A 24,522-nucleotide genomic window follows, 5' to 3' on the forward strand; every position below is an offset into this window, starting at 1 on the left:
AAGATGCCCATCCTGGAAAAGGTCTCCCAAAAGATGGCTGCAAAGCCTTCTAGCAGCGAGGAGGAGCTGGTGAGTTCTTTCTGAGCCATGTGTTTTAACCCGTCTCTCCTCGTGCACACTCTTAATCCCAGAGCAGTCTTGAGGGGAACCGGCCCTTGCATTATTCCCCAGCTCTGTATTTTCCTAGGCAGAAGGCTAGAGTCCAGCCCTGTCCTGTTCTTTAGAGAGGTCTGATTGGGTCTGAAGTGTTAGTAGCCCTATTATTGGAGCTCTGGTTCCAGTAGTTCCTACAGGCCATACTGAGCCATCTGTCCTTAATATATCAATTAAGGAGGCAATATGACCAAAAGGCAGATAAAAGAGACGAGCAACTGACACACTGGGAAGATGAACAGGTAAAGGGGTCCAGTGATTCTGTCTTCAAGGCATGCTCATAAACTGGAGGTTTTCGAGGAAGAACCAGCAAAGGAGCAAAAATATGTGCAATTCAACAGTCCTGATCCAGATCAAGATGTGGTCTTGTTGATCATTACCTATGATTCTGCAAGATGGTCAGAAGTTGCTTCTGTGGCCATTTGGGGGAAGTAGTTTGGTTTCCAAGTTTTCCTGGTCCAGGGGAAGCTTCCTTATTACGGGTAATTTCCCTGATTTGAAGGAGCATCTGTTCTGGAAGGCTTTGGCTGGTGCTGTTTGGGGAATGACAAGGTAACTGGTGTTTAGAACAATGACCGGAGAGAGTTAGGCACCGTTGTAGGTTCAGGAGCATTGGAAACTCTGTGAGAGATGGTAAAGTTCCTCTTTGTTTTGTTTTGCTTTTGTGAGACAGGGTTTCTCTGGGTAGCTCTGGCTGTCCTGGAACTCGCTCTGTAGACCAGGCTGTCCTCGAACTCAGAGATCGGCCTGCCTCTGCCTCCCAAGTGCTGGGATTAAAAGTGTGTGTGTGCCACCATCACCTAGCTAGGTTAATTTCAGCCATGCAGAGGGCTGAGTTAGGTTAGGTATTGTTGTTGCTGTTTTGTTTTTAAAGACAGATACTCCTTGAGTGGTTATAGTGCCTTCATGCAGAACCAGGCAGGAGTCTGACCCAAAGTAAATGGAACACACTCAACATGAAGGTCAAGGTGCCAGGCTTTCATCTCATTCTTAATTACCTTGTGGGCCAAGTGAGGAATCAATGCTTTGGGGCAAAAGCAGTTTCTACATGCCAGCTATAGCCTTAGGCTGCTGGGGAATGCAGGTGACCGTACTGCTTAATCGCAAGTCTAAGGGGAGGCCCCAGCACCAGTCAGATGCCATCTCCCTCTCCCAGCTTCACTGTACCCCAAGTTTTACTTCAGATGGTTTCAAGTCCAGCATGCTTGCCTAGGCAAAGCTGAATCCCCTCCTCAAGCCCTGGCACATCCCAGTTCCAACTGCAGCCACTGCCTCGGCCCAGGAACATTAAGCATCATCTTTTCCACTGCCTTGAAACAACACTGCCCTTTTGGGAAAGCCTCCCTGAGAAGGCATCCTCCCTCCCGCTGCACCTAACCTTCCAGAGATAGAGCAGTGCATCTCAGTTCAAGTTCCTACATGAGCTGGCCCCTCTGCCACACCCTTCTTGCTCCTCTGCCAGCCTTATCAGAACTTTCAGTCTTCTGTCCTTGAACTTGCTCCTAACATTGCCCCCAATGCTTCTGCTGCTACAGCCTGTTCCTCTTCCTCCCCTGCACTGATTGGGGTGAAGCTTCCTGGAGGACAGACTCTGTCTCTAAGACCAGTGCAAGGCCTGGTTCATAGGAGCCAGCCAAGGAAATATGCAGGTTGCAGGATTCTGAGTCTTCACAAGGCAGGAGGTCGGCAACAGTCACAGGAGGAACCGTGCCGGGAGCTGAGATGTCTAAACTGAGATTTGTGCGTGTTGCCATTCACTGCTTCCCATTCGCCCAGACTGCACAAGTGAAAGCCAGACACTCTAGTCAAACCTGCCACCACTCTTGGCCACACGACCATGCTTCCTGGAGATATTTGCCTGCCCCATCCACACAGACCCCCATAAAGATAAGAGGAGGAACAAGAGTGGCTGAGGGGAAGTCAACCTGGTTGGCCTGAAGTGGGCTAAACTGTCCAGACCCACCCTTGTATTTGTAGTCTTCCCCGGGACAGCAGCGTTCCACCTCCAGCCAGAGCAGTGAGTTCCAGAGACAGGATGGGACAGGTGAGGACATATTCATGCATCGGTACCTGTTCTGCCACCACCCAGGGCTGAGCCTCAGGAGAAGACAGGTGCTTTCAGCAGCCCACTGGGGTGGGCGGTGGGCAGGCAAGCCTTTGACTACCCTGGAGAAACTTGACTCACCGCCTCACAGACAAGAAACCCCTGAAGGAAGGCACCCTGCTGTGTGCCAACAATTGAAGCAATGGCATTAAAGATGGCCTCTCTGTCATCAAGGGCTGAGAGGGAAACAGGAGGGAAAGCAGAAAGGGGAGGGGAGGAAATCCCCAGAGAATGGAGGAGACCTGAGCTAGGGCTGTAGCTTAACAGCAACGTTTACCTAACACGTGCAAGGCCCTGAGGAAGAGGAGGGCAGGGCAAGGAAGGATAGGGCAGGGCAGAAAAGGGAGAACAGGGGAGGGGAGGGGAGAGCAGGACAGGGTAGGGGAGGAGAGGGGAGAACACATTGACTGAAAATTAAGATGGGACCTAGAGATTAGTCTCTTCACACTATGGGTCACAGTTTTCTCATCCGTATGGACAGAAATCCTCGCCCTGGCTATGAAACACATTGAAGACATAAGCACACAAGACCCCTAGGTAAACATGGTTGATTAACTGAACAGGCCATGCCCCTATGGGAGGATTCCAGTGAGGGTTCCTTTCTGCCCTCACCTCCCCTGGAGCCCAGAAACCACAGATGTCTTCTTGAGCTTCCCTTTGGATGGCTAGAGCCAGTTAACCACCCCCAGTAGATGTTCATCGGAGAATGTTACTTTTTTTGTTTTCTTGCGATCCATGAGGTAGGAAGACTTACTGTTCATATCCTATGGGTGAAAACAACCCAAGGCTTGGAGAGATCTGGGCAGGAAAGATTTCCACTGTCCCCTACCTGACTCCAGTCCCCACATGGAACCAGCCCCCTGCCTGGGTTTCACACCTGGAAACACAAACCAAGAAGCACAGGGCAGAAGTAACCACTACCCCCAGGAAGCTGAGTCCCACCCAATGCTATCCTAACCCAGTTGGCTCTCTCTGTAAGAGAGCTCACAGGCCCTGGAGCACAGCTGGGAAGAGTGACCAGCAGCCAGCAGTCTCGCCAATGATCTTTCATCCCAGACCCATCCTTTATGGGCTGTAAGCACGTCCACATCTGTCATCCCTTCCATCCGGTGAGAGCATCGTTTTTCATGTGAAGAGCCCTGCCCCTGCCGAGGAGGAAACTTTCCCAAGGACATACAACTGACAGCATCAAGGTCAGGGTGTGAACCGGGACCTGTGGATACCAACGGCAGGGGCAGGGTGTGAGTCCAGCTCTATCATCTGCGTTTTGTGCCTCCCTGAGACCTAGGCATAGTACGGTGCCAGGGACAGCAAACAGGAGGATTTTAATTTACGTGAGTGCTGAACTAAACCCAGTAAACGGGTTCCAGAATGGGGAGTGGATAAGACAGAATGAGACCTGTCCTGGCATCAACTCAAGGACAAGTATGGACCACATTAAGGAAAGGGAGTGAGTGCCCATGAACCCTCTTTTCCAGGACCTACCCAAATTGCCAGTGCCCCCACTGCAGCAAACGCTGGCCACCTACCTGCAGTGCATGCAACACCTGGTACCCGAGGAACAGTTCAGGAAGAGCCAGGCCATCGTGAAGCGATTTGGGGCCCCTGGTGGCCTGGGTGAGACTCTGCAGGAAAAACTCTTGGAGAGGCAGAAGAAGACAGCTAACTGGGTAAGGATGGCTAGACGGAGCTGTGAGGAGATCCCTGGAGGGGGAAGGAGGAAGATGAGATGATGTGAGTGAGGATAATAGGTCGGTGGGACTGGGAGGAGACTGGGATAGGATGATAGAAGGGAAAAAGTGGGATAGAGATGATCTGAGAGGCAGAGTCGGGGGACAGGTAGGACTGAGGCACGACAAGAACAGGCAGGGCAGGGATGTTATCACTAAAGATGGGGAAAGAGGAAGGAATAAAGGAAACAATATGGGGTAGAGATAAAGGACAGGCGTGGATGAATGGCAAGGTGCAGGCTCAGCACAAGCTGGGGCTTAGTGCATTTGTGAATGAATGAATGAATGAATGAATGAATGATCGATCGATCCACAGGGCTGGATGCTGATCCAGGGTAGTCAGAAGAGGGCTGATGACCTTTGGTGCCTGTTGTTTATGAGAGGTTTGTTGGGGATCAAATGTGATGCACCCCCTCCCCTGTGCTCCTCGGCAGGTATCTGAATACTGGCTGAACGACATGTATCTCAATAACCGCCTGGCCCTGCCAGTCAACTCTAGCCCTGCTGTGATCTTTGCTCGGCAGCCCTTCCAGGACACCAATGACCAGCTGAGGTGAGGCCATGGTGCCACTGGGTACGCAGCAGAGGAACCCACTGAGATTTGGGGCCTTGTTTCATGCCAGGAAGGAGAGGCCAGAGCTTGTGCATTGGCTGAACTTGCTGGGCCAAGCAGTACAAGACATTAGCTCCTGGCACCATCAGGCCAGAAGGGCGGTTAGGCATGGTGGTTCTCAGTAATAAGCTCATAGTCTTGCCCCCAAACACATTTCTTTGATGGCACTAATGGGGGGTCATGGCCCCAGGGACCCACACAGTGGTTTTGACTCAGCTAGGTCTATGAGTTATCATTTAAAAGCAGTCCTGACTGGGATACACTGCTCCAGGTGCCCCCTGGAGCCCTGCTCCAAACAGACTCCTGGAGGAGGGACGTCCCTCCCTGCCTGCACAGCTGCCATCTGCCGCAATTTCAGAGCTCAGTGAGCAGCTGGAAGGGCCCCTAGGTGCCCTGAGAATGGTGGCAGTGGTGGGTAGGGGCAGGGAAGAAGGGCCTCCCTTTTGGAATCTGTCAGAATTTCGTCCTCTTAATGTTTCAATGGGGGTGAACATAGGCACAGCCAGGCTCCCACTTGCCCCCCTTCCCCCGAGAAGAAAGAACAAGAGTGGATAGAATCTGAGGACAGTTCTCCACATTGCATCTGAGGGGCATTTCCCCCACCCCATGCAATTAAGCCAGGCCTCATCATCCGTGGACAGTTAAGATGACACTGTCCCCTGGCTCCGGTCCCTGAGGCTTTCCTCCTAGGGCTCACTTTCCTTTTCATTAGCCACTAAAAGGATCCAAATTGCAGGCTTGCCCAGGAGACTGCATTTCCCAGAAGATCCAGTCACACAGGGCTGGCCTTGCCCAGGGGAACCCCACCCCTCACCTTCCCTTTCCTACCACTCCTGTGGGCACCTCTTCCTCCTCAAGGTGATTCTGGTTTCCTCTCCCCACCCCCAGAGTGAAGCCATTCCCAGTCCTTACCGAAGGACCATTTTTAATCCAAGACTGTGGCGGGATTGACAGCCCTGGGGGGAAGGGCGGCGGGACCCACATCCCATTAGTGCGCACGGGGCCTGGCATATGGCAGGCGATAGATGAGTGGGTTTGAAGCAGAGGGAGGGGCAGGGAGAGTGCTGGAGGAGAAAGGAAGGGAGGAGGAAGTTAGGAAGGAGGAAGGAAAAGTGAGAGAGAGGAGGGGGTGGGGGACGGGGAGTGTGTGATGGGCTCACAGAACTCCGAGGTCTCTCCTTGTCCCTGCAGGTTTGCAGCCAACCTCATCTCTGGTGTGCTCAGCTACAAGGCTCTGCTGGACAGGTATACCGGGCGCCCAGCCTGGGAGGGGGAGGGCCCCGCTTGGCAGTCTCCTCCCACATCTGTCTTCCTGCTGAGAGATATGCAGGGAGCTATAGAGAGCAGGGAGCTAGTCTTTTATCCAGCTGTGTGGTGTCCCTTGCCCACTGCCCAGCATCAGGATAGCCTGAGCCCAGCCCATCTGGCCATCAAGGATTCTTTTTTCCTTGAGTAGGCACTGCCTTCCTCTGACCTTTGAAATTGTTCTTCTTTCTGCCTGTGCCATGAATTAGACACTTTGGGTCTGGAGCTCCCAGGAAGGGTGGAGAAGGAAGCAGTGTGGGAGGAGGTGGTGATAAGGGAAACGATGCCAACAGGATGATAGTCTCCCTGCTTCGAGCCTTAGTGTCCACACGCTCCCCAACTTAGTGAACATGGGCTACTCTGATAGGTGGTTGGAGCTGCTCAGGCAGTAAGTTCTCCATTCTAGAAGGAAGGTCCCTCTCCTAGTCAATCCCAGGGCCCAAGAGACACTGGGAGAGCAAAGAGCCACAGGGGCTGGAAGAAGGAGGGGTGGAGAGCAATGTCCTATGCATAGACAAGGAAGGAAGCTCAGAGGAGTTTCACAACTTATCCATGGCCACACAGCTAAGAAGAAGAAGGGCAAGGAGGGCACAGGGGTAACCTTCACTCTGTTCTGTGTGGATCCTGGTCAGTGTTTACTCATCCTTGGGGCAGAAGCTAAGACACACGTTCCCTCTGGGGAAGAGGGGAAGAGAGGCGAGGTTCTGGCCCCGGGGTGGGCACACTTGAATCTGAGTTGTTTCAGACAGTGGTAGGAATGTTGACTTGGGGCCAGTCTGACAGCTCTCTATCCATACTGGGCTGCCCTTTTCTGCCGTGTTTCTGGATCGCCTTCTAGAGTGCATTCTTCATTCACACGCCATCTCTGTCTTCAGAGAGCTTGCCCCTTTCAGCACCCTTACTGCAGAGCAGAGGAGAGAAGATTCCCACCCTGGCAGCAGAGCCCAGGGACCATGGAGCCATCCATCATAGCAGGCGTGACTCCCAACTCTCACACGAGTATGCAGATGTGTGTGTGTGTGTGTGTGTGAGAGAGAGAGAGAGAGAGAGAGAGAGAGAGAGAGAGAGAGAGAGAGCACATTACATGCATACACACAGACATCTGTTTCCATCCAAGCTCACATAAAGGTTCCTGTGTCCTGTACTCGCAAATCCCATAGTGCCTGGCTAGGACACTTCGGTCATTTACTTTTTTAGTGTGTTGATGGGGGAAGGTGGTGGGAAATTAGGCCTCTTACCTGCTCCCAACAGGAGGCATCCCCACTGGGGCATCTCCTGGTTATTACAAAGGGGCCCAGTGAGCTCTGTTTGCTTCTTCCATGTGCACTCAACCCTCCCCCATCCTGCTTTCTCAGTACAGGCAGTAGTACACCTGGACTGGCAGATCCACGAGTCTCTTGTGGCTACTCTTCCTCCCTACCCTCTCCCCTCCTCCCCCTGCCCCGTGACATCCATGGTGCTCAGAAGTGGCTACCACCTACCCCAGCTGGCTTCCAAACATCTTTCTTAGCTGGCCCACATGGCTTCCCCATCTTGACTACAGCCTTCTTCCTGGTGCTTCCAGGGACAGACTTGGTCCTCTCCCTATAGAAGTTAGGCCGTTAAGAATAACAGGACAGGACATGCTGGGAATACAGCTCAGTGGTAGAGCACTAGAGTGCTTGCCTCGCATGGGTGAGGCCCTGGGTTTAGTCCCTGCTACTGACAAAACCAAACCAAATCACATGCACACACACACACACACATACAAAAGTCAGAGCTGAGAGTGCTGTGTTTTCGTGATGGTGTGTGTGCTTAGCGTGGGTGAGGCCCTAGCTTCAACCCTTAGCCCCAAAAGAAAGAAAAGCAAATGGAATTCAAATCATGCTCCTGCAAGTTGAAGCCCCAGGGCCTTTTTAATGTCCCAAACATAAGCTGCCAACCCCTACCCGGTGGCCCTGCTCATTTTTGTAGCCTCTCCCTCACTCTTCACTTGGTGGCAGCCCTGCCGGCTTACTTTCTGCCGTCCCCTGGCCCACTGGTCAGTCTCAAACTATCTCTGGAGAAGGGTCTTGATTTTCAAATTTTGTGAAGTACAACCAAAAAGTAGTCACTAGACAAAGCTTATGAAGGTGTAAAATGTAAGGCCGCATCTTTTAGTATTGAATTCAATTAGCGTAAAATCCCGAGCACTGCTACAGGTGCTTTGGGATCCTGGCATTCATCTTAGCACAGGTCAGTCGTGACATTTCCATGGAACATCCTCGCTTTGTGTGGCAGTGCTGTGGGCACTCCACCTAGCCCATCTGCCTGGAAACTTCTTACCCTTTGGGCTCAGCGCAGTCAAGCAGGCCTCCAGGAAACTCCCCCCTAGCCCTGGACTCCTGCCCAAACCTATGGTGAAGCATTTCTCATTCAACCCATAAAAGACAGATAGATGGTGGATTAGTGAATGGATGGGTGGATGGATAGATAGATAATATCCATATGTAATAAATGGATGTAAACATACGTGTTAATGTGTGGATGAATAGACATATGTGTGGATGGGTTAATGCCATGGTTCTAAACCTTCCTTATGCTGCAAACCAGTTTCTTATGCTATATTGATCCCCCAACCATAAAATTATTTTTATTGTTACTTTATAACAGTAATTTTCCTACTGTTATGAATCATAATGTACATATCTGTGTTTTCTGGTGGTCTTAGGTGACCCCTGTAGAAGGGTTGTTTGACAGCCCCCTCCATGGGTCATTGACCCACAGGTTGAGAACCACTGGGTTAATGCATGACAGAGGTATAAGAATGAGTGCATTGACTGTAGATGGATGGATGACCAGATAGCACATGGATAAGCATATGATGGGTGGATGTTAGGTAGATGGATGTACCAGGCTTTCTCTTTTGGCCACCAACCAGCTCCCAAATCGTGACAGAGAGACGTAATAGTTTTGAATTAAGTTTTGAATGCTCAGTCTTACTTAGGCTAGCTTCTGGCTAGCTCTTTTAATGTAAATTAACCTGTTTCTCTTTATCTACCTTTTGTTTTTTATTTTTTCTTTCCTTCTGTATGTCTTACCTTCACTGCTTCTCATGCCTGCTGGTTGGAAGCTGCTTGGCTTAACCCTGGGCATCTCCCTCGTTCTTTCCTCCTCCTTCTCTCATTCTTCCCTCAAGCCTGGATTTTCCTTCCTATTTATTATCTCTGCCTGGAAGTCCTGCCTATCCCTCTCGTGCCTACCTATTGGCCATTCAGCTCCTTTAAAAACCAATCAGGTGCCTTAGCAAGGGGAAACAAACGCAACACATCTTTATGATTAAACAAATGCAGCAGAAACAAAAGCAACACACCTTTACACAGTTAAAGTCATATTCTGCAGCATAAACAAGTGTAACACTTCTTTGCCTAGTTAAAATAATATTCCACAGCAGATGTATGTATGTATGTATGAATGAATGATGGTTGTGGTAGGATGGTGGATGTATATACGGATAGATAGGTGCATGGTGGGTGTGTGAGTGGTTGAATGGTAGATGGAAAAATGCATGATAGACAGATGGATGGGCGGGTGGATGGATGGATAGATGGATGGAAGGGTAATGGTGGTAGTGAATGAATGATAGATGGATGAATATTTGGAGAGATGAATACAGGGATGAACTGATAGATTTGGTGGATAAATAGGCAAATGGGTGGATGGATGATTTAGCCATGCATAATGTTGGATGGATGGATGGATGGATGGATGGATGGATGGATGGATGGATGGCTTGCTGGTGGATGGATGGATGGGTAGGTGGATGGGTGAGTGGGTGGATGGATGGATGGATGGATGGATGGGTAGGTAGATGGGTGGATAGGTGGGTGGACAGATGGAATAATAGATATATTATTCATAAACCATATGACAAAAAGAACTTTCTACTTTGAACTTTAAGAAGGTTTCAAGACGAGCTAATAAAGAATCAAGTCTTGAAGGAGGAGTTTTCTAAAAAGACAATGGAGTGCAAGGGTGGGGAGAAAGGTGTGCCGAGAAAAAATTAGTGTAAACAAAGGCATGGGGGTTGGTTAAAAGGCAAAAATTTCCCATATATTGCTTGAGAATGGGATGAGGGTGGAGCTGTGGAGATTTGGGGAAATGGAACATTCCATGACTTCACAAGCTGAAGAAGAGCTCTGTCATAGTGCAGTCGCACGTTTGGTACACCTCTAGCCTAGTCATAAGAAAGCATGGGGTAGCAGCCCAGGGGTAGCAGATTTGCTTAGTATGCACACAGCCCTGGGTCTGATGCAAAAACAATAGAGTCCATCCCAGTGCCTTCTCTCCTCCATCCTCTCACACCTGCCTGCCTCCCTCTCTGTGCTCTCCCCTTCCAGCCACTCCCTCCCTACGGACTCGGCCAAGGGCCAACTCTCAGGGCAGCCCCTCTGTATGAAGCAGTACTACAGGCTCTTCTCCTCTTACCGGCTTCCTGGCCATACCCAGGACACACTGGTGGCCCAGAAGAGCAGCGTCATGCCTGAGCCTGAGCACGTCATTGTGGCCTGCCGCAACCAGGTAAGTGGCCCATTGTCACGGGCTCTCAGACTCTGAGAGGGTGGGGAGCAAAGAGTGGCGTGCGCAGGGGGCATACAGTGCCCATCCATTCCCACTCCTTCACAAGGGCACAGGCTGGTTCCCTGAGTCATTCACTGAGCTTGGGGCATGGTGCCCCCCAGGTAGGACTCCCTACTCAATCCATTTCTCTCTGGCAACTGTATTTTAAGAATGAAAAGAATTTTCAGTTAGGGAATGCCCCCCCCCCGGTTCTTATCCCTGAGAAACCGTCAGGCTGAAGACCCAGCTAGTGGGCCTTCATCTCCAAAGCTATTCATTTCCATAGAGTCCCTGTCCTTCCTGGAGACCAGATGGATGGACAGAGTATGAACTAACAGAAGAGACCTCCATGTGTAAGACTGCAGGTCCAGAACTTACATTTATTAGCTTCATTTTATTATTTACAATGATGCTGTAGAGGAGGCCTTTGAGTCTGCATTGACAGGCAAGAAAATGAGGTTTAGGGAGGCTGATGGTGTGTGTAAGAGGAAGAAGGATGTCAAGTCCTACCAGCTGCCCAAGGCTAGGCTCTATAGCCTAAAGTACAGGATTTCAGACACAGTTCCACAGGGCTGGTAAGGGTCCCCATGCAAAGGAACAAGCTGAGCATGAAGGCTACTGACCCTGTCGCAGTACCCAGCACACTGTCTATCCTGTATGCTGATGGTTCACAAAATATTTCTTGTGACAAAAAGTAGGTAGGGTTCGGGGGGCGGGTGTCTTTCTGCCTTTTTACATTGAAAGTCTAAGTTTAGCAGCCATCTCTGCCTCCCTATCCACCCTCTCAACTTATTGTGTAATGGTTTCTTCCTGGGCTCCTTTCAGTAAATTGTGAGCTTGGGGAAAGTTTATTATCTGAGCGTAGCTGTGACCACTGTTTGAGGGTTTCAAAGTTAGCAGGATGCTTCCCAGTCACGTGATACTCTGAGCAGCCAGTCATAAAGTGAAAGCCTTTCTTCACCTTCATTCAAAGAAAGTCAAACCAAACATTTCTTAGCCTCCATACGGCACGTTATTCAAGCCTTCTGGAAACAACCATAGACCAGACTTCATGGACCTCCCTGAGGGTGGCGGGTGGGGCGATTACTCATGTCCATATGCTGGAAAGGAGGCAGCAGGCTGTGTCAAGAATGATTCTGTTTTACCAAGTCCACGCAAGGCCCTGGCTTTCAAAGCTACAGCATCTCAGCATCACAGGGCATACATGCCAAGCTCAGGCATACACAGACGCATGTGCACAGGTATACTGAGTGCTTTGTGCGTTGGTTTTCTATTTTAATATTTGTCTACAACTGTTGGTTTGTTGTTGGTGTTGTTAGTACTGTTTAGATCTGTACCCAAAGCTCTGCCTGTAGCTGTTTGCTCTTGTTCATTGTGCAATGCATTTTACTTAGCCAGTCTACTCCAAAAGAACACCCAGGCTCTTCCTATTGTTTTGCCAATACAAAAAGTCTGATTCGCACACACTATCTCCCACTCTTCTGGTACACATGAATGTGCTTCCCTAAGCCCTAGGCTAAACTCTGCATACACAAGTGCAGCTGCTGAGTCAGAGACAAGCACTGCTAGTTTTGATTGACAGTGACGCAGCCCTCCCACAGTGGTTGTGCCAGTTTATACTTTGACTCTCTGCAAACACGATGATGCATGTGCTAGAAACCAAAAAAAGAAAAGAAAGAAAGAAAAAGGAAAGAAAGAGAATCTTTCTTGTAGCTAGGTTTAAACAGGTCTGTGTTAGGGAGAGCTTGGAATCAAGTACAGTCAACATATTTGGGTGCTCTCCAAAATAAGACAACTCAGAAACATTAACCACCTTGGGAACCTTGAGCCTGAGCTCCATGAAGGTCTGGAGCCTTGGGCTGGCTGCCACTAGTGATGTGTTTGACCTGTTTCCCCTACAGTTCTTTGTCTTGGATGTTGTCATTAATTTCCGCCGTCTCAGTGAGGGTGATCTGTTCACTCAGTTGAGAAAGATAGTCAAAATGGCGTCCAACGAGGATGAACGCTTGCCTCCAATCGGCCTGCTGACTTCAGACGGGAGGAGCGAGTGGGCCAAGGCCAGGATGGTCCTCCTAAAAGGTTAGCTGCAGCACCCAGCCCATCCTCCATCCCATCCTCCTGCCCATCAGCTTTTCCTCCTCCAGTCTTGTCTCCATTAGCCATAGCGGGGAGCTCAGGACTCTCTCCAGCTCAGGATGAGACAGTGGGGAGATCCCTTGAAACAGAAGGGTCCTGTTATGCCTTTGCAGTCTATGTGATGATACCCTAGCTCTCTAGCTTTCTTGATGAGAGAAAGGAGCCCTAGAATTGTGGGTCATCTGGGAATAGCAAGTCCTGATGACAGTCAGCAGTTATGTCTTACTGGTGGGCTGTGTAATGTTCATTTGGAGACTGGAGTCCCTGGAAGAGAAGGCAGATGGGAATCTGGTATAGGGCCTCCCTCTGGAAGTATAGCTGGGCTCCTTCTTCACCTGGTTTCTTGGTCATATGACTTTTCATCTTCAACCTGATGCATGTTCCTCTGGCTGGTCTTATGATGCTTCTAAACAACCCTATTAGAAAACTAGTTACACCCCCCCCCGTATGTGTGTGTGTGTGTTCATGTGTGTGCAGGTGCACATGTGTGCATGTCTACACGTGAAGATCAGAGAACAACTTTAGCTGTCATTCATCAGGTGCCCCCTACAACACACACACACACACACACTTTTCTGAAACATAATCTCTCTCTGTCCTGGAATTCAGAAAGGAAGCAAGACTGGCTGGCCAGAAAGCCCTAGAGATCCATCTGCCTCCATCTCTCCCCATGCTGAGATTACAAGTGTGTTATATTATGCCCAGTGTGGTTTTTGTTTTAACTTTACATGGTTTCAGTGGAACCAAACTGGTCCTTTGTGCTTGCAAAGCAACCATTTTTATCAATGTTTTATCAATTTTTATCAACTGTCTCTCTACCCCCAGTTTTAAGTTTCTAATCATCTTCTAGAAACTACTTTTGGAACCAAAGCCAGCCTTCATTGGAGGAATGAATGGTTTCCTTTCTTGCCTATGTTGGATGTCGTGTAGCGAGAAGCCAGACTTTTGGGTGTCTTCACCCACTGCTAGGGATTGCAAAGGACCAGTCAATAATTCAGCCCGTGTGTGTATAACTGAGGAACCTCTCACACACCTGGGGAGTGAGAGTCAGAAAGGACAAAGCCTCTGCCCCCATGCAGCTCAGGGATAGGAGAAGGCATGAAGAGGAAGTTCACATACACAAGAACGGCATCTTTACCCATATGAAGAACAGGGAGAGCAGGTGCCACAGGAATGCCCCAGGGCTTTGGAGAACACAGGAAACACTTCCAAATAGGACTTGAAAGGTCTTTTTGGGAAACTATGAGGGAGAGAGGCAGGTGGGACAGAGGATGTCGCCTAGGCAGATAGATAAGTGTGGACAAAGTCAGTCACACTGTAGGGACACATTGCCCTGGACTCACAAGAAGAGAAACAGGTGTCTGCGCTGGTCAGGTGGATGGGGGTCTGGCTTTCAGGTGATAAGTGTTTGTGTTTTCTAGTTCTTCTTTCTAGAAAGTTCTTCCTCCAGACCTGGTAGACTCCTTGTACCGTGGCAAGTTCAACTGGTGTCAAGGTTGCAGGCCTCCCTAAGCTTTCTTCATTACTGTCAGCCACGTGTGTGGGTATATGGGCACATGAGTGCAGGTGTCCATAGAGATGCAAAGAAGATACTAGAACCCTGGAGGTGGCGTTATGGGCAGTTATGACCCACCATACACGGGTGGATCCCGGACCAAACTCAAGTCCTCTGAAAGAGCTGTAATTGCTCTTAACCCCTAAACCATTCCTGCAATCCTTTTGACCTATTTTCTTATCTTGAATGACTTGCCAAGCTGAAGGAAGCTCTGCTCTTGTCTGGTCAGTGCTCTGCTTCCCTGCCACCATCTAGAAGGCCTGGTAGGACAGGGACCTCATGGTTTAACTTCCATATCTACAAGGCCAACCACAGAAGCAGTGCGATTACACACGTTAAATAAAACAACAAAGGCCTTCCAAGGATACTGGGCCCAGACATATTTATCACTTACCAATTAATTATTGTTTCATCCAAATATCGAGCACCTGCTGTATATTTGGTCCTAAATAGAGGGCTACAGAAAGGTGTGCCCCAAACCCATTTTCACAGACATGACTGCCATGTTGGGGAATTAATAACTTAGAATTTGAAAGTAGCTAAGTCCCTCGGGAGACTGTGGTGAAATCACATCCTACTCTTTTTCCCTCTGGGGATGGAGACAGGCATCAAAATAATCACCTCTGCTGCCCAGATAGTTCCCACTTTATTAGGCGGCCAGGCCCAGGATGACTGAACGGGATTGCCTTAAGGTCTGAGTGCTTGGGCAGCACTAATCAGAATTAATTTGTTAATGGCACTTGATCTGGCTTTCTGGATGGAAGGGCTGTTTTTAAAGGAAGTTCCACAGAAAGGAATCACACACACACACACACACACACACACACACACACACCCCTCCCCTTGGGCAAATTAATTAATCCAATTAGCGCCACTGGCAGTGTCCTCGGCACAGCAGGAAACCAATTCCTCCCAGAATGGCACCCTCTTCCCCTGACCACCACAGAAGGGAAACAGGGAAGCCATTCCAGAAAGTATATCTGTTTCCGGGCAGCGTGGGCAAGGGGTGAGAGTGGGGTGGAAAGCTTTGGGGAGTCTAGACAGGTCACAAGGCCTGTCAGGAAGGAAAGGGATGAAGGGGAGAGCCCTGAGTTTCTTATTTGAACCACCGAGTGGACACTGGGATCACTCACTGAGCTGAGGAGATCCTGTCTAAGCATACTTGATTTGAGGCGCCCTGAGCCCTCTAAGTAGAGGTGTCACGTTAGATATATGTGTCTGCAGCTCCAGGAAGGAGAGAGAGAGAGAGAGAGAGAGAGAGAGAGAGAGAGAGAGAGAGAGAAACAGTTGTAAATTTGAGAGGCATCAGAACCTAAGTGATATTTAAAGTCATGGGCCTGGATGAGATCATCCAGAAGCAGAACAGGGTCTCAGGGGGTCAAGTCGATAAAGGCAAAAGGAGCGAGAAACAGCCTGGCAAGCACAGGAAAACCAGGAGCCGAGTCAAAGATTGCAAGGGGAGGAGGCGAGAGCATTCAGTCACATGGAAGGCTGTTGAGAGCTTAAGAAAGGAGCTTTTCAACCTTGACTTTGCATTGTCCGTGAGTTTGATGAGGCCATGATGAGAGGGTAGAAATTTCCAGTACATATGTGGGTAGAAGCAGCAGCAGGGGATTGTTGATAAGTGGTTGGTGACCAAACCCAGCATGTGTGGGTGACTGTTCAGAAACTCGGAAATGGAAAAAAAAAAAAAAAAAGGCAGAATAGTGGAACATTTCCAGAAGAGGGTAAGGGCCAGGGAAGCGGTATTAGTAGGAAAGACAAGCACATAGTTGTGGGCAGGCAAGTGCCTTGACGGAACGGGGTAAAGAAAATTGACAGTGAGGAGAGGGATCGAGGGCATGGAATGTTCACAAAGGTGAAAGCAGGAGATGGTGAAGACCTTTGTTAGGTCCGAGACCCATCCCCAAGGGTCCACGACTGGCATGGTGAAGGGTAAGGAGGCTCCCAGGGGTGGCTCCTGGTCAGGATGGGCAGAACCGTAGCGTGAGTTAGAGGTGAGGGTGGGGTTCTTTGGAGAGATAAGTAAATAGCCTCTTGGGAAATGGGAAAGGGTCTTCCTCTGTATGTGGAGATTTCTGAAATGTTTGGGGCCACACACACACACACACACATACTTCAGCTTCTCAGATTTGGGAAAGGTGGGTACCTGTAGTTGGGAGACAGGTAGGCCAGCAGAGGCTATGACGCTGGAATCTGAGTTGAGTAAGTGCTGCAATGACAAGCTCAGGCTGCCATGGCCAAGTGTCACAGACTCTGGTTAACAAGAGAACAGACTGCTTCACAGTTTAGGAGGCTGAAAGTCCACCGTCAGGAGATCCACAGGGCTGTTTTCTCCTGAGGCATCCCTTTGTGCCTTGCGAGGGACAGCTCCAGACGGTCATTCTTCTGCATGGGTCTGTGACCTAGCCTCCCTCTTCCGTTCAATTAGGATCCATGCTGATGAGACCTCATTACTTAATTAGCTCTTTCAAGACGAGGTGCTTCTAATAGAGACAGGTTCCCCCATGGGTGCCGTGTTACTCTGTCAGAGACGAGTGGGTCCAGGAAGAGAGAAGAGACTGGTTCATCCAGATGGATGCTCAGGTCGAAGAGAATGAGGGTGGAGAAGGTGATACAGGAGCCCAGACGCTCATGATAAGAGGTTGGAGAGAGATTGTCATGGTGTATTGACAAGCAGACAATGCCTCGAGGAAGAGGAAAAATAACTCTAGACTCTAGGTCCAGATAGAAGGGGATGAGGGGCAGGGGTTGCTGAGAAGGCTCCTACCCGACTTGGCCCTGGATACATGTGTGTGAAGGAAAACAGCAGCGTGCTATGCGGCACACCTGGGTGGGAGCCCTTGGGAGCATCAGGCTCCTGTTGAAGCAAGTGAATGGGACATGCATAGCAGGGTTAGCCATGCTGAGAACTGGCCCAGGGCAAGGAGCCGTATGAATCGTTCGGGAAGTAACAAAGGGCAGGACACCATGACCAAGTTACCAGCTAAAGTAACTCAGTGTCATTATTGAGCCGTTTCCGGACATCATAGACCCCAACTGTCCATTGAAGCCTAAGAGTCCCGCCTCCCTCTCATGTGTTGGCACAGGGCCAGAGAGGTGCTGTCCAGCAGATTGACTGGAACATTCCACTTCTCCTCCTGGAAGAAGGGTTGACCATGGACCCTGCTCATAGGAAAGGTGCCCTATGGTCGAAATGAGCCCTCCTCCAGCCAGCTGAGAGTCAGGGGGCAGAAACTTGGACACTTGAGCCCTCTACACTGTCAACCTTTCTCCTTCTAGACCATGTCACAGATCCTCTACATGGCCCTCAACTAGGACTGTCCCTTCTGTGAGCTCCCCTGACACTGAATGGAGCTCATGAGGATCCAGGGACCACCAGGAAGCACAGCCCTCTCAGGGAAGCAGCCTACCCACTATACAGTCCCTCCCTTCCCTATACCCACGCTGCTTCCCCTTCCAAGCTTACTCAGACACCACACCCTGGCAATACCATTGGAGATCCCAGCACCTAGGGGCCAATGCTAAGAGTCCTCTATGAGGCCTTGGTGCAGGGTTACAACCAGAGAGGCATCCTGAAGGAACGTGGAACCACACGCCTGGTCTGTCATAGCTTAGAAGCAGTGGAACCTGAGGCCCAGGAAGCCACACAGTGAAGTTGACTGATGACGAGAAGGTTCCCTGAAACACTGCTGGGGAAAAAAACAAACAAAAACAAAACAAGATTCCCAAGCCTCAGGGAATTCCATTTTAAAGGCATACTGTTACCTTTGAGTGAAGCTATGGTTGGGACCTTCTTCCGCAGACATCAACTTCAGCCCCTCACCAAACTCCTCCTTTTGTTTGTGGCCGCAACCTGGGCATTTCTCTCCTTTGTCAGAGTTTCCATGTTGCTTATGAAGTAGAGATTTTGCCCACACGACTTGTGTAGTGTCCTAGCCTTAGAGGTAGTGGCTGGGGACACTAAGGACCCAGCTACCCAGCCTGAGGTCCACACTACAGGGGGAGAGGGTGGAGTCTGAAGATGACCTTAGGGCCTCAGGAGGGTCTGCTCATCCTTACAGGCCTTTCCTCCCCATCAAACTGTGAAACCGTGGCCTCCTGAACCCGGGAGGAGCTAACACCATTATCGTCGTCTGGAAATTTAATTAGACATTCAGCCCTGAGTCTGGAAGACTACAGCGCTTGTCAATTTGTAGGAGAAGTATGGCCAGCTCAGAGAGGCCCCCGGAGCCCTCCAGCTTTCTTGGGCGCTGTGCGGCGATCCTGGGAACAGACCTCACAGGCAGATGCTCTCCATTTACACAGCCCCGTAAATATTTATCCCCGGCAGCCAATTAGAGCCAGGGCACTGCTTCCAAGGAGGGAGCTGACAGAAGGTGGCTGCAGCTGCATAAGGCCATGGTCATGCTTTACAAGAACCACTCAGGAAGGGGGCAAAATGCTGCTTAAATGTTGTCATCCAGAGCTCAGCAAGTCTGTTGGCTTTAAAACCAATTACGCATTAGCAAGAACAGCATCTCTGATCTAATTGGCCCAGAAATACCTCCTGAGCTTTCGGATCGGAATACAATTTTCTTTCTCCAGGGAGGGAGGGTCTGGGGCTACACCACCCTCTGCGGTAGAAGCACAGAGACCTTTGTGACATCCAGAGGGGAAGTGAGGGGTCCAGAGCAAAAGGTCTGGTGTTGACCCGTCGTTCTTGTCTGTCACAGCCTGGGAGCCTATTCCATGGTAGAGAATGCAGCCCACTCCATGGTATAATAGGGGCAGATGGCCTGGTACCTGGTGCGCCAATGGTGTTCAGTAAATGAGAGCTCTTATTAGATATCAGGGAAATCTCTGGACACTGCCCGTGTAGTCAGAGACAACGGCCTGCAGACTTGTAGGCTGCATGGCTTTCTTCCTTACGTGCCATCCTAACTCACAAGCCTTTTACCTTGGGGGTATTTTGTGTCCTATGCCTTCTACATATCATATTCTACACACACACACACACACACACACACACACACACACACACACACACTTTATAAAAATGGCTCTGACCTGCATTTCTCCAGCCTTTGCGTCCCATTTTAGGCATTTGAAATCTGAAGCTTCTAAGGAACCGGCTTTTGCTTATCTACCGTGCTACCCCATTGCCACCCTTGTCCCCAGTTCTAGAGCAGTGGAAATCCTTATGTTCTCTCTTCTTGGAAGGGAGGTTAGAACCAGGACAAAGAGCTCTGCCTGATTCTTGGGTTCTTCTTCTTCTTCTTCTTCTTCTTCTTCTTCTTCTTCTTCTTCTTCTTCTTCTTCTTCTTCTTCTTCTTCCTCTTCCTCTTCCTCTTCCTCTTCTTTAAATAAATTTTAATAGCTGGGCATGGTATCACACACCTTTAGTTCCAGCACTCAGGAAGTCGAGGCAGACATATCTCTGTGAGTTAAAGACTAGCTTGGTCTACATACCGAGTTCCAGGACAGCCAGGGCTCAAACAAACACAAACTCCAAAAAAGAAAACCATTTTTTCATACAGCATGTCTGATCATGATTTCCTTTCCCCCATCTTCTCCCAGGAGGTCCTCCCCACCTCCTCAGCATCTCTATGCACACCTCCAATTTCTCTCTGTAGAAAACAAACATGCAAATATAAAAAACAAACAAACTAGAATAAAAACAATAGCAACAGCAAAGAGAAAGCACAAAAAACATTCAAACAGACACACACTCATACACACACAGATACACACAGACACACACATATAGATACACACACAGACACGCATACAGATATACACATGTACAGACAGACACACATATAGAAACACACATGCAGATACACACATAGACACACATACATATACACATATACACACACATACAAATACAAACACAGACACACACATACAGATACACACATACAAACACACACATACAAATACACATACAGACACACATGTACAAATACACACACATACAGAGACTCACACAGATACACACATGTACAGAGACACACACATACACATATAGAAACATACATGCAGATACACACAGAGACACACATACATATACACATATACACACACATACAAATACACACAGATACACACACAAATACACACACATATACAGATACACACAGACACATATATAGATACACACACAGACACACATACAGATATACACATGTACAGAGACACACACATATACACATAGAAACACACATGCAAATACACACAGACACACAATACATATACACATATACACACATACAGATACACACACATATACAGATACACACAGACACGCACATACAGACACACTCACACATACAAACACATATACATATACAGATATGCACATACACATATATACAGACACACAGATACTCACAGATACAAAAAAAAACCCACAGAAACCCAAAACCCATAAAAACACAAAATAAGAAACAATAATATACAAGCAAGAGACCAGTAAGATTAAAAAAATGCCCAAACAGAGCAATATGAGACAAAAAAAAATTATAAAAATACAATTGAGTTCATGTGAGCCAGCTACTGGGTTTGGGGCTGCCCTTTGGTGTGGTTTATATACCCGGGAGACTCCATTGGAGAAGACTAATGTTCCTTTGCAAGTGGTTTTCTTTTTTTTTTTTTTTTTCTTAGTTTTTCAAGACAGGGTTTCTCTGTAGCTTTGGAGCCTGTCCTGGCACTAGCTCTTGTAGACCAGGCTGGCCTCGAACTCACAGAGATCCACCTGCCTCTGCCTCCCGAGTGCTGGGATTAAAGGCGTGTGCCACCACCGCCCGGCTGCAAGTGGTTTTCAATTGGAGATAGCTTCTTGATTAGGAATGGGGGCTCATGCCCACTTTCGTTCTCAGTCATGAGACCCCATCTGTCTTGAACCTGTGTAGACACTGCATGCTGTCACAGTCTCTGTGAGTTCATATGTGCTTGGTCCTGTGGTGTCCGGAAGACACTGTTTCCTTGATGTCACCCATCCCCTCCGGCTCTTAAAATCTTTCTGCTTCCTCTTCCTCACAGCTCCCTGAGCCTAAGGGGAGGGGCTCGATGGAGACAACACATTTAGGACTGAGTGTTCTAAGGCCTTCCACTCTCTGTAGACTGTCCAGCTGTGGTCTCTGTATTAGTTCCCATCTACTGCAAGAGGAGGCGTCTCTGGTAATGGCTGAGTCCATGGCTCCTGTGGCCACTGGGGGTCCCAGGCAGAAACTATTTCCAGTATCTGAGGCTGACACAAAGAGAGGCCTAAGAGGGTCCACAGGAATGAGGAAAGCTGGATGTCCACCAAGGCTAGGCAGGATCCCCAGGAAATGGAGATAGGGTGTGGTCTGCAAGCAGACTGGACCAGGCATGACCCGAGACTCCCAGACTGTAATAGAGGAGAGGAGGAAGAATGGGAAAGAGTTCTTTCTCTTCCTTCCATTAAGAGTTAAACTTATTTTGGCATAAGTACAGGTGTTCCCAAGGTTGCGAGACATAACATAGAGAGAGGCCACTTGTCTCTCCTTTCCCCAGAGCTGACTCTCGCAAAGCTACAGTACAGCCAAACACCAGCGTGCCAACAGTCAATCACAGGGCATCTCTGTCACCTCAGGGACTCCCGAGCAGACTTCTGAGCCACACTTGCCTTCTCAGCTCCTCTTTAGCCCCTGGCAACCGCAGATCTCCCCATTTTTATAACGTTGTTGCTTTGAGAATATTACAGAAATTAAATCCTATAGAATATGTGGTTGTCAGATTTTTTTTTCTTTACTCAGCATAATTCTCAAGCGACTTATTTAATTTTTTTTGGTGGTTTTATCTTATGACAGGGTTTCTCTGTGTAGCCCTGTCTGTCCTCACACTTGCTTTATAGACCAGGCTGGTCTCGAAATCAGAGATTTGTCTGTCTCTGCCTCCTGAATACTGGGATCAAAGGTGTGCACCACCACCACCCAGTTTAGCATATGGGGTTTTACTGGAATGTGTTATTTCTGTGGAAATGTTCAGGCATGAAACCAGTAGGACATATTGGGATTGCTTGCCAAGCTTTTATTTATTTATTTATGTATTTATTTATTTATCTATTTATTTATTTATTTATTCTTAGCTTAGGCGTACGCGTGTTTTCGCCTTTACGCATGTCTAATGACACGAGTGTCTTTGCATGTGCTAATTTCCCGTGTGTGTCCGCTTGGGTGACACATCATTTCACGTCTGTGACTATTTGCTAACTGGGTTTGTTCTCATCATGAGTTTGAAGAACTGCTTGTATATTCTAGACTCAAGTTGTTGGATACATGGCTTCCGAATATGTCAGACTATAGCTTATCTTAATGGAACAGTCTAATACGTTTTTATTTCCTTGTGGTTTAATTTATCAATTATAAGTGTGGGATTTTTTTGGTTTTTTTGGGGGGGTTGTTTGGTTTTTTTGGTGTCAAGACTAAGAATTCTCTGATTCAGCCTAGATGTGAAGGCCTTTCTCCTGTGTTTTATTTTTCCTGGAAGTTTTGTAGCATTATAGCATATGCTATTAAGTCAGAAATCCATCTTGAGTTAGTTTGCATAAGATATAAAATTCATGTCAAAGTTTTTCTTTCTTTTTCCTATGAGGTCTCAATTGCTTTGAGACCCTTTGTTGAAGATGGCTCACCTCCTTCCTCTGAATGATCTTTGCACCTTTTTCAGTACCTGTGGGACATGTTCAGTGAGTCTGTGTTGGGAGTTCTCTGTATTACTCCACTTACGTGTGTGTTTATCCCTCTGCCAATACGATATGGTGGTGTTTATATAGCTATACATTGGCCTTGAAATTCAATACGCTGATTCTGCGAACTCTGTTCTTTTTCAATTTATTTCAACTATTTTACTTCTATTGGCTTTTCATACATTTTTTCAGAATAATCTCATGTCTATCTGCAAAAGAAGTCTGCTTTGAGCTTGATAGAAATTCTGCTAAGCCCATGTATCCAGTGGGAAAACAGCTTCACGATATTGGGTCTTCAAAGCGAGAGCACAGCATAGCCCGCCTCTTATTTTGAGCTTTCTTTCTTTCATTTACGGTTTTATATTTTCAGTCTAAAAGTGTCCCATATATTTTTGTTAGATTTGCAATGAGGTATTTAATCTTTATTTAATTATTGTAATTGGGGTTTTATTTTTTATTAATGTTTGTCATTGGGATACAAAACTATATTGACCTTTAGTGTGTTGACTGTGTATCTTGTAATATGACAATTCCTTTATTAATTCTGAGAGTTTTTTTTTACATCTATTGTGTGTGTGTGTGTGTGTGTGCACGCGCATGCGTGCGCATGTGTGAACACACACTTGCTTCTGTAGAGATCAGAAAACTATTTGCTGGAATTAGGCCGCTCCTTCCATTATATGGGTTCTGGAGATAAATCAGGCTGGCAGGCTTGGCAGCAGCACCTCTACTCATTGAGCCATCTTGCCAGCCCTCTGAGAGTTCTTAATAGATTACATAGGACATCCGAAGAATTACTAAGGGTAGCTAGCTGTGCTGTGTGACAATGGCGACAATTTTCTGTTATTTATTTCTATTTTATTTTCATCAAAGTCAGTGAACAGAGTACTATTTCATTCTTTTCTGTTTTTGAGGGCTGTTCTATGTCCCTAGATGGAGTCTATCTGGGCATAGGTTCAGGGAGTGCTTTTTGTCCATTCTGTTATTCTTGGAGGAAACATTCTGTAAATGTCAAACACATGCTCTTGGGTGTTGGGATTGAGTTCTGTGTCCTTGCTGGATTTATACCCAGCTCTTCTGTCCATTGCTGACAGAGAAGTGCTGATGTCTCACCTCAATGTTTGTGGGTTTTTCCTTCCAGTTCTGTTAGTTTTGCTTCACATACTTTCGGAGTGTTTGTTACCTATAAGATATGCACTGCCCTGCCATCTTGCAGATTTATCCTTATTTATGCTCCTAGGTCTCTAGTTCTGTTTTGATTTTAAGTATATATCATACTAATTCAAATTCATGATTTCTTTTGATTAATGCTTGCATGAAATAGTATTTTCCTTCTTATTTTATATTATATTTGATGTGAGTTCTTTGTAGGCAGCATGTAGCTGGGTAACATTCTAATATATTCTACCACTATTTCTTTCTTCTTTTCTTTTTTTCTTTGTTTTTGGGGTGTATGGGGTGAGGCGGGGTAGGGATTAATATTTTTCTGTGTAGCCTTTGTTGTCCTAGAACTCTGTATATCAGGCTGACCTCGAACTCAGAGAACCTCTGCCTCCTAAATGCTGGGATTAAAGATGTGTGCCACCACCACCTGGCTCCTACCACTATTTCCAATTGGTATATTTAGATTATTTATACATAAAATAGCTATTG

The 24,522-nt window shown here is 47.8% G+C and overlaps 1 protein-coding gene across 1 annotated transcript in view; it reads left to right on the top strand.

Annotated features, from left to right (window-relative positions):
* Positions 1-24,522, top strand: part of Chat (choline O-acetyltransferase) — a 46,108-nt gene continuing 21,586 nt past the window's right edge. Inside the window, exons 1-6 of the mRNA XM_050140598.1 lie at positions 1-69; positions 3,736-3,927; positions 4,422-4,540; positions 5,792-5,845; positions 10,264-10,444; positions 12,385-12,562. Coding sequence (XP_049996555.1) covers positions 4-69; positions 3,736-3,927; positions 4,422-4,540; positions 5,792-5,845; positions 10,264-10,444; positions 12,385-12,562 — 790 coding nt within the window. The 5' untranslated portion in view covers positions 1-3. The remainder of the gene's footprint in view (positions 70-3,735; positions 3,928-4,421; positions 4,541-5,791; positions 5,846-10,263; positions 10,445-12,384; positions 12,563-24,522) is intronic.

The sequence above is a fragment of the Alexandromys fortis genome, unplaced genomic scaffold (assembly GCF_014885135.2).
Source record: "Alexandromys fortis isolate MF-2015 unplaced genomic scaffold, M_Fortis_MF-2015_v1.1 scaffold_46, whole genome shotgun sequence".
NCBI classification, from domain to species: Eukaryota; Metazoa; Chordata; class Mammalia; order Rodentia; family Cricetidae; genus Alexandromys; species Alexandromys fortis.